Raw genomic sequence first — 10,587 nt, 5'->3', positions numbered from 1 at the left:
TCATAAAACGAGTCTCGGCGTTCGGCTCCTTTCGTTCCCAGCAGGCCTTGAGCGCGGGAAGATGGCGGCGTCCAGGTGGAGGTCTTGAAGAGACCGGATCGGTATGGCGTTGGCGTCGAGGTCAGCAAGGCTGGCGCTTGCTCGCCCCGGGCGGCTCGGTCTTGGGAGCTGGGGGGCCCCAAGACGCGGGGCATACGAGTGGGGCGTGCGCTCCACGCGGAAGCCCGAGCCTCCTCCCCCGGACAGAGTGTACGAGATTCCTGGACTGGAGCCCATCACCTACGCGGGGAAGATGCACTTTATGCCCGGTCTGGCGCGGCCAATCTTCCCGCCCTGGGACCCTGGCTGGACGCCCTCGAAGTTCCGCCGCTTGCCCCCGCTTCACGAGCACCCGCTGTACAAAGACCAGGCCTGCTACCTTTTCCACCAGCGTTGCCGCCTCCTTGAGGGTGAGGCCCCAGGACGGGCGGGAGGGGACCTTGGTCCTCTACCAGCACTGACCCCGACCTTCTGTGGCCTTGGGCAAGACGCTGAAACTCTGTGGGTCTCGGTTTCTCCGTCTGCGAAATGGCCCGATATTGATTCTCATCTTATGCGAATTGTTAGGATTAAGTGAGATGTAAAGAGCAGTATGTGTGAGGGAGTATTAGAGTTTTAGTGGCCAAGTGAAAAGATCTGGTTTCTAGGCCTAGCCCTGCCCCTCACCCTCTCTGTGATTTTGGGCAAGTGACTGAAGCTTCCTGAGCCTCCATTTCCTGTGAAATGAGTGGTTTTGACTAGGTGGTTCACATTGACCCAGCTCTTGCACCCTGGAGATGTAACTATGTTTGAGAACTAGTTGGAGGCGGATTATAGTGCAAAGAGACAACAGAAACAGTACTTAATCTGCAGGCCTATCGCCTCATTTCAGGCTAGTCAATCAAGTTAATTGGTAATTAGGATTGGTAATTGTGACAGAGGGGAAGTGATTTGCCAGTCATCTGCTCACAGGTGCACTGTGGATTACTAGTGAAGCCAGGGCTACACCTCTGGTTTCCCAGGTCGATGTCCTTTGTTAACGGTCAGAGCTGAGATGTTTTCAGGGAAAGGATCTGGACCTAAAATCCATCTAGTCCACTTCTGCTCCCTTTCACTCTCACTAAGAACAGGTCAAAATGACTTTAGCCAAAACCATCTGTATGTCTGGGGCAGTACCAGAAATTATGTTCCGGAGTCCCTGGAAGGGGTTGTTTATTGAGAGTCCTCTTACCCATTTTTTCCTCCTCATTCTTCCTTAGTCCCTAAATCAGAGTGGGGTTAGGACAGGTCCTGAAAACACAAAATGGTCCAGGTAAGTGGGAGCAGAATTTTCCAGTAAGTAATTAGGAAAGAAAGAGATCTGGCAGGATTTGGGGACTAAGCCAGATAATAAATCCCAGGTTTGAAAAAAACTTATGTCAACTGGCCAGCCTCTTAAGCTGCTCAAACCCATTCCTGAAAGCTGTTTTTTTGGCCTTTAAACACTTCCAGTATCCTCACAGGGTGCTGTGAAGGACCTCACAAGACTTGGCACCCTTGAGTGACCCTGGTAACATTACCATGTGGATGAAATGCATTAGCTGTGTCTTAGAAGTTAAGGTTAACTTGTTTGACTAGGCTGAAAACAAACCCTATGCTTTCACCATATGCAGAGAGGTTCTGTAAAGTCTGTAATAAAACTGCAAGATACAGGGCTAGATAAGCAGATTGGGGTAATGGAGAGATCATGGGCTTTAACATAGACAGACTCAGGTTCTCCTCCCAGCCCCATTGCTTACGAGGTTTGGGACTTGAAACAAATTCCTTAGTCTCTTGAGTTTCATCCTCCATTCCATAAAATCCCATCCAACTTGTAGTTAAAGCTCCTGGCACAGAGTAGATGGTAATGTTCAGTAAATGACAGCTCTTACATATTATTCATATACTAGTGAACCATAAATTCTTAGTATTTTATCCATTTTCAAGTTTAAGGAACAGTGGCAGTGTTGGGACTAAAAGTCAGGTTACCCGACCCCCAGTCCAGGGTTCTTTCTGCTGTACCACAAAATCCAGAAGTTAACATTTCTAAATATTTGTGTTTCTGATGTCGTATGAGCCTTAAAGTGAAAAGTCTCATTACCTTTCATTTATCACCACAGAAGAAATTGTCTGAGGGTGTTTCCCTCAAAGTGTGCTAAGTTTGCTTTAATCCCAGACATAGTTTTTCAAATGAAGATATATTTCTGAGTCGAGTGATGTTTTTTCAACTGGGATGAGTAGCCTGCACCACAGCCCATCCCGCTGAGAGTAAGGGCGTTAAATTAGTTTAGTTTTTAGAGACTAAGCACTCTGAATCAAATCTTTTAGTTTATTTATACTCCTTCTTTTCCTGAAGAGTATTTTGGGCATCTTACAGAAATTTTATAGCACAGCCAGATTAAATTAAAAATAGGTGAGGGGATCAACACAAAGGAAAAATGAAACAATGAGTACAAAAAATCCATTCTGTGAGGTGGTACTTGTCCAGGGGAGCCCCAAAGTTGACTCTCAGCTTGCTAGCAGTCAACAAATGGTACAGAGATGGGGTCTGCTGACTAGGCCAGTTGCCTGTTTCTATAAATAGCTTTATTATAGCAAAACCATGCACACCTGTTTACTTATTACCTATGGCTGCTTTCGTGCTACAGTGGCAGAGCTGAGTAGTTGTGAGAGACTGTGTGGCCCAGAAGCTGAAAATATTTACTGTCTGGCCCTTTAAGAAAAAGTTTGACCCCTCGTATAGAGAAACATTGTGAGTTATGCAATTCACCATGTCCAAAAGACAAAACAGTACTCTACCCAGGAAAAGCCCAACCTTCCTGTACAGAGGCCAGGGAGACGTTCAGAAGGTCTCCGGGAGGACCCTGCATAATAAATTGAGCAGGATCCTCAGTATGATTCTTTTGACAAATACAGCAGTACATTTCATAGGGCTTCATACAAAAATCTGCTTATAAAATAGCTTGTTACAGAATCTCAGAGTCAGATGCAAAAGATTATCTAGTGCTCCCAAACTCAGGGCTCCTCAAGTTATTCATGATCCAGAAGTTATTTCCATAATTTCCAAAAGCTCTTTCCCTTGATAGAACAGTACGCACTTAATCCTGGGCCCATATCTGTTAAATGACGTATATTTGGCAGACATGAGCTTTTCCAGTCAGGGACTAGGGTGTGGGTTAATAGAAAGGATCTAGTTTTTGAGAGGTAGGCATCTATTGATCTAGTCCTGTAATCTGGGGTCTGAATTCTGCAGGTAACAAACAAATCCTTGCCTGCAAGATTCAGCCTCATGATCTCAGCCATCTTAGTGGCTGTTTGAATTCCTCCTGGGGCAAGTACTCACTGCCTCAATCAACTGTTAACTGTCTTTAGATAGTCATTCCTGAAGCTGAGTTGAAATCTGGCTCTCATAGCTTCTCTTTATTTTAGTTCTGACCCCTCAGATGTCGGAACAAATCCCATCTCTCTCTCAAGGCTCCTTTTTCCCCAAAATGCTACCCGGCAGGGGTAAGCATCTCTTCCTGAATGATTTTTTTTTTTTGGTTTTGGTTTTTTGTGACTCATGACTCTAAAGGTGTAAAGCAGGCTCTCTGGCTTACCAAGACCAAGTTAATAGAAGGCCTTCCTGAGAAAGTGCTTAGCCTTGCTGACGATCCAAGGAACCACATAGAGAACCAAGATGAATGTGTTCTGAATGTGATCTTTCACGCTCGTCTCTGGCACTCTACTGAAGACATCCCCAAGAGAGAGACCTACTGGTAAGTCTCCCCCAAGTCAATAAGGTTTCCAACTGATGGATCTTGGAGTCAGCCTGTTGCTTTACACCTCCAAATGTCTCTTCTTTTCTCCAAGCCCAGTCATTGTGGACAGTCTGATACAGCTGTGTAAATCCCAGATTCTCAAGCATCCTTCTCTGGCCAGACGGATCTGTGCCCAAAACAACACGTTATCCACCACTTGGAATCGAGGTTGGTCCTCCTGTATAGCAGAAAGCCTTTGTCTGTTCATTGTCTTTCTGCTCTTAGCCCCATCACCAGCTTATATTCCCTTCCCTGCTGCCATACCTATTCTCACTCCCATCCTTCATGGTCCAGTTTTGTGGCTCAGACATTGAAATGACATCCTCAGTGTCATTTCATTAGCCATAACCCAGCCTTTTTCTTTTTTCTTTTTTTTTTTTGCGGTACACGGGCCTCTCACTGTTGTGGCCTCTCCTATTGCGGAGCACAGGCTCCGGATGTGCAGGCTCAGCGGCCATGGCTCACGGGCCCAGCTGCTCCGCGGCATGTGGCATCTTCCCGGACCGGGGCACAAACCCATGTCCCCTGCATCGGCAGGTGGACTCTCAACCACTGCGACACCACGGAAGCCCCAACCGTTTTCTTTTTTAATCATTTCTTTTCAAGACTTAATTCAAACCGTATCTGTTGAGTGCCTCTCAGTGCCTAAATGTTGAAGATAAGGAAGTAATAAAACATACAATCTGCACTCCAAAGCTCGTATTCTACTGCAAGAGCCTTCTTACTCCATTCATGCTTTTCTCATTTTCCAAATCCATTTTCCACATAGCTGCTAGAATGATCTTTCTAAAGTGCAGGTTGTCTTATGTCCCTTCCCTGTTTCAAATCCTTTATTGTCTCGCAATAGCTTGACCATTTATCGTGGTATCCAAGGCTTTCTGTGATTTGGCCACCACCTGGTCTTTCTAGTCTTATCTCCTGCTCTCCTGCCCCCACATCCATTCCCAGTTTACACTTAGCCACTTGCAGCTTTTTGGCATCAAGCTTTGCCTTTGCATGTGCTGTACGTTCTGTCTGGAATGCTCTTTTCTTCTTTCCTCATTTGACTAAATTCTACGTGTCTGCATGACTCAGCTCAAGCCCCCTTCCCATGTGAATCCACAGGTTAGCTCTGTGCTCCTTGTGTCCATATGCCTACTTTTATCATAACACACATTATACTATATTGTGATTATCTAACATCTTTTCTGTCTGTCCCACTAAACTGAACTTCTTTTTTTTTTTTTTTTTTTCTTTTTGTGGTATGCGGGCCTCTCACTGTTGTGGCCTCTCCCGTTGCGGAGCACAGGCTCCGGACGCGCAGGCCCAGCGGCCACGGCTCACGGGCCCAGCCGCTCCGCGGCATATGGGATCCTCCCAGACCGGGACACGAACCCGTATCCCCTGCATCGGCAGGCGGACTCTCAACCACTGCGCCACCAGGGAGGCCCTAAACTGAACTTCTGATGATAGAGACTGTCATATTCATTTTTGTCCACAGTGTCTACAGTTCATGCCACACAAAAGGTGCTGACTGAAGGGACGGGTGATTTAATACCAAACCTCAGATGTTTTAGACAGGGATGTTCTGAGATCACAAGTGCTGTCTTTGGTGGAATCCTGGAGCAGGGAAACCAGCTGTGGAGTAATTTGGGGTTTTCAGGACATCTGCTTGGTCAGGTTTCTCCAACTTGCCCTTTGAGTATGGACTTCCTGGCAAGGAGTCAGCTTTGTAGAGGTAATGGCACCACTAAGGAAGTTAGTGAACCTCATTAATAGAGGAGTACTTGTTGGCCCATTATCAAGTATTACCTCTAATTAAACTGCCCCATTTGGAGCTGTTGCTGGAGGAGGGATGTGGAGGGAATTGAATTGGAAACCACAGTAGAGTGGTCTGTGGGGAGAATCTAAAACCCAAGGTTAGGAGAGGTCCAGGCACATTTATCTTCCTTTCACATTATGTGTGAGGAAACAGGAAATACTTGAGAAAACTGTTCTTGAGGTGTGGGTATGATGTTTGCATACCAAGTAAGGGAGGACACATGCTAATTAAATGACAGTGCTGTTGGCCAAACCAATTTTTTTTCCCCCACATCTTTATTGGAGTATAAATGCTTTACAATGTTGTGTTAGTTTCTGCTGTACAACAAAGTGAATTAGCTATATGTATACATACATCCCCATATCCCCTCCCTCTTGAGCCTCCCTCCCACCCTCCCTATCCCCTCCCTCTAGGTCGTCACAAAGCATCAAGTTGATCTCCTTGTGCTATGCAGCAGCTTCCCACTAGCCATCCATTTTACATTTGGTAGTGTATACTCTCTCACTTCATCCCAGCTTCCCCTTCCCCCCGACCCGTGCCCTCAAGTCCGTTCTTTTATGTCTGTGTCTTTATTCCTGCCCTGCCACTAGGTTCATTGGTACTGCTTTTTTAAATTCCATGTATATGCGTTAGCATGCTGTATTTGTTTTTCTCTTTCTGACTGACTTCACTGTATGACAGATTCTAGGTCCATCCACCTCACTACAAATAACTCAATTTCATTCCTTTTTATGGCTGAGTAATATTCCATTGTATATATGTGCCACATCTTCTTTATCCATTCACCTGTTGATGCACGTTTAGGTTGCTTCCATGTCCTGGCTATTGTAAATAGTGCTGCAGTGAACATTGTGGTACCTGTATCTTTTTTTTTTTTTTTGTGGTATGTGGGCCTCTCACTGTTGTGGCCTCTCCCGTTGGCGGAGCACAGGCTCCAGACGCGCAGGCTCAACGGCCATGGCTCACGGGCCCAGCTGCTCCGCAGCATGTGGAATCCTCCCGGACTGGGGCACAAACCCATGTGCCCTGCATCGGCAGGTGGACCCTCAACCACTGCGCCACCAGGGAAGCCCACCTGTATCTTTTTTAATTATGGTTTTCTCGGGGTATATGCCCAGTAGTGGGATTGCTGGGTCATGTGATAGTCCTATTTTTAGTTTTCTAAGGAACCTCCATACTGTTCTCCATAGTGGCTAGGTCAGTTTACATTGCCACCAACAGTGTGTGAGGGTTTCCTTTTCTCCACACCCTCTCCAGCATTTATTGTTTCTAGATTTTTTGATGATGGCTGTTCTGACCAGTGTGAGGTGATACCTCATTGTGGTTTTGATTTGCATTTCTCTAGTGATTAGTGATGTTAAGCATCTTTTCTTGTATTTGTTGGCCATCTGTATGTCTTCTTTGGAGAAATGTCTATTTAGGTCTTCCATTTTTGGATTAGGTTGTTTGTTTTTGTGATATTGAGTTGCATGAGCTGCTTGTATATTTTGGAGATTAATCATTTGTCAGTTGCTTCATTTGCAAATATTTTCTCCCATTCTGAGGGCTGTCTTTTTGTCTTGTGTATGGCTTCCTTTGCTGTGCAAAAGCTTTTAAGTTTCATTAGTTTATTTTTCTTTTATTTCCTTTGCTCTAGGAGGTGGGTCAAAAAGGATTTTGCTGTGATTTATGTCATGGAGTGTTCTGCCTATGTTTTCCTCTAAGAGATTTATAGTGTTTGGCCTTACATGTAGGTTTTTAATCCATTTTGAGTTTATTTTTGTTTATGGCGTTAGGGTGTGTTCTAATTTCATTCTTTTACGTGTACCCATCCATTTTTCCGAGCACCACTTATTGAAGGGCTGTCTTTTCTCTGCTGTATATTCTTGCCTCCTTTGTCAAAGATAAGGTGACCATATGTGCGTGGGTTTATCTCTGGGCTTTCTATCCTGTTCCATTGATCTGTATTTCTGTTTTTGTGCCAGTACCATACTGTCTTGATTACTGTAGCTTTGTAGTATAGTCTGAAGTCAAGGAGCCTGATTCCTCCAGTTCTGTTTTTCTTTCTTAAGATTGCTTTGGCTATTTGGGGTCTTTTGTATTTCCATACAGATTGTAAAATTTCTTGTTCTAGTTCTCTGAAAAATGCCATTGGTAATTTGATAGGGATTGCATTGAACCTGTAGATTGCTTTGGGTAGTACAGTCATTTTCACAATATTGATTCTTCCAATCCAGGATCATGGTTTATCTTTCCATCTGTTTATGTTATCTTTGATTTCTTTCATCAGTGTTTTACAGTTTTCTGAGTACAGGTCTTTTGCTTCCTTAGGTAGGTTTTATTCCTAGGTATTTTATTCTTTTTGTTGCGATGGTAAATGGGATTGTTTCCTTAATTTCTCTTTCTGATCTTTCATTGTTAGTGTATAGGAATGCAAGAGATTTCTGTGCGTTAATTTTGTATCCTGCAACCTTACCAAATTCATTGATTAGTTCTAGTAGTTTTCTGGTGGCATCTTTAGGATTTTCTATGTATAGCATCATGTCATCAGCAAACAGTGACAGTTTTACTTCTTCTTTTCCAATTTGTATTCCTCTTATTTCTTTTCCTTCTCTGGTTGCTGTGGCTAGGACTTGCAATACTGTGTTGAATAATAGTGGTGAGAGTGGACATCCTTGTCTTGTTCCTGATTTTAGAGGAAATGCTTTCAGTTTTTTACCACTGAGAATGATGTTTGCTGTGGGTTTGCTGTATATGGCTCTTATTATGTTGAGGTAGGTTCCCTCTGTGCCCACTTTCTGGAGAGTTTTTATCATAAATGCGTGTTGAATTTTGTCAAAAGCTTTTTCTGCATCTACTGAAATGATCATATGGTTTTTATTCTTTAATTTTTTAATATGATGTATCACATTGATTTGCGTATACTGAAGAATCCTTGCGTCCCTGGGATAAATCCCACTTGATCATGGTGTATGATCCTTTTAATGTGTTGTTGGATTCTGTTTGCTAGTATTTTGTTGAGGATTTTTGAGTCTATCTTCATCAGTGATATTGGTCTGTAATTTTCTTTTTTTTTTTTTTTTTTTTTTTTTTTTTTTTTTTTTCTTTTTGCGGTATGCGGGCCTCTCACTGTTGTGGCCTCTCCCGCTGCGGAGCACAGGCTCCGGACGCGCAGGCCCAGCGGCCATGGCTCACGGGCCCAGCCGCTCCGCGGCACATGGGATCCTCCCAGACCGGGGCACGAACCCGCATCCCCTGCATCGGCAGGCGGACTCCCAACCACTGCGCCACCAGGGAGGCCCTGTAATTTTCTTTTTTTGTGATATCTTTGTCTGGTTTTGGTATCAGGGTGATGATGGCCTCATAGAAAGAGTTTGGGAGTGTTCCTCTCTGCAATTTTTTGGAAGAGTTTGAGAAGGATAGATGTTAACTCTTCTCTAAATGTTTGGTAGAATTCACCTGTGAAGCCATCTGGTCGTAGACTTTTGTTTGTTGGAAGATTTTTAATTACTGTTTCAATTTCGTTACCTGTGATTGGTCTGTTTATATTTTCTAATGCTTCCTGGTTCAATCTTGGAAGGTTGTACTTTTCCAAGAATTTGTCCATTTCTTCCAGGTTGTCCATTTTATTGGCCTATAGTTGCTTGTAGCAGTCTCTTATGATCTTTTGTATTTCTGCAGTGTCAGTTGTAATCTCTCCTTTTTCATTTCTAATTTCATTGATTTGAGTCCTCCCTTTTTTTCTTGATGAGTCTGGCTAAAGGTTTATCAATTTTGTTTATCTTCTCAAAGAACCAACTTCTAGTTTTATTGATCTTTGCTATGGCTGAACCAGTTTTTAGACAGATAGGATCATCAGCCTTGGTCAGTTACCATCACATTGCGATTTGTAGTATTTGATTTGTATTTCTCAAAACCCAAGCACCACGAGGAAGGTTTGACCCCACGGAGAATCCTTAGGAGGCCATTCTCCAGGAGTCTTTCCAGATGGCATTTGGCCTTCTGTGGGGACCTCTATGAAGGGCATCTGGACACATTCACAGCAAGCAGGCTTGCTGCTCAGTCAGATGTCAGTTCATTTCCTCATACACCTATGTCTCTCTGTGGCAAATATGCTAATCTGACTTAAGTGAGGCTTTCTGACTGGCTCTATTTTTTTTTTTTTTTTACTCTGAGCTGTTGAGGGCAATCTGGCCCTTTTCCTGGATTTCGTAGCCTTTCTCCTTAGCCTGTAGTTTCAGTACTTCTCTCTCTCCATCCCTCCTTCCTACCATATCATACTCCAGTTATCTGGACTTATTTCCCTAAGCTCTGCCATGGAGCAGCATGCTTTGTGTTGTGGAACATGTTACTCCTCCTTCACTAGAACAGTTTCCTCCCTTTTCTTTGCCTGGCAAACTCTTGACACAGCAGTTTTCAACCAAGGGCGGTTTTACCCTCTAGGGGGGATTTGGTATTGTCTGGAGACATTTTTGTTTGTCATAACTTGAACCAGAGCCGGGGCTGGTAGTGGAAGTTCTATTGGCATCTAGTGAGTAGAGGCCAGGGATGCTGCCAGATATATACAGTGCATAGGACAGCCTCCCTCACCAAAGAATTACCTCGTCCAAAATGTGAAGAGCGCCAATGTTGAGAAGCTCTGCGCTTATCCATCTTTCAGAAGCAAGTTTAAAGGCATTGGTTCCTTCAGGAAGCTTCTCAGGCATCCCAGAAGAGGTCAGTTTTCCCCACCTCTGCTATCTCTGAGTGTGGTTCATACTTTTGTTGTACTCCCTAGCCAGCTCTGTGAAAGCAGAGAGTTACTCTCACTCATTTCTGCGTCCCCAGCTTAACGCAGGTGCCTGGGAAGGTCTGAACCCACAGCCTCTGAGCCCACAGAGATCCCCAGGCCTCAAGGCTCATTGGAAAGAGAACACAGGAAGAAGAGTGCATTGGTCAGTCCCTCTCTCAAGAAACCCGGGATTAACACCT

The 10,587-nt window shown here is 44.2% G+C and overlaps 1 protein-coding gene across 2 annotated transcripts in view; it reads left to right on the top strand.

Moving 5' to 3' along the window:
* Positions 1–46: 46 nt before the first annotated feature.
* MRPL37 (mitochondrial ribosomal protein L37) overlaps positions 47–10,587 on the top strand; it is a 21,398-nt gene continuing 10,857 nt past the window's right edge. Inside the window, exons 1-3 of one of the 2 annotated variants that reach the window (XM_081258453.1) lie at positions 47–449; positions 3,611–3,794; positions 3,889–4,004. In XM_081258453.1, the coding sequence (XP_081114579.1) occupies positions 104–449; positions 3,611–3,794; positions 3,889–4,004 (646 nt within the window). In that variant the 5' untranslated portion in view covers positions 47–103. The remainder of the gene's footprint in view (positions 450–3,610; positions 3,795–3,888; positions 4,005–10,587) is intronic. The other variant, XM_081258452.1, reaches the window with a different exon arrangement.

This window comes from Mesoplodon bidens (genome assembly GCF_964165515.1).
Source record: "Mesoplodon bidens genome assembly, chromosome: 2".
In the NCBI taxonomy this organism is placed as follows: Eukaryota; Metazoa; Chordata; class Mammalia; order Artiodactyla; family Ziphiidae; genus Mesoplodon; species Mesoplodon bidens.
Note: the sequence above shows the minus strand (reverse complement) of the source record. Positions and strands in the feature narration are given on the sequence as shown.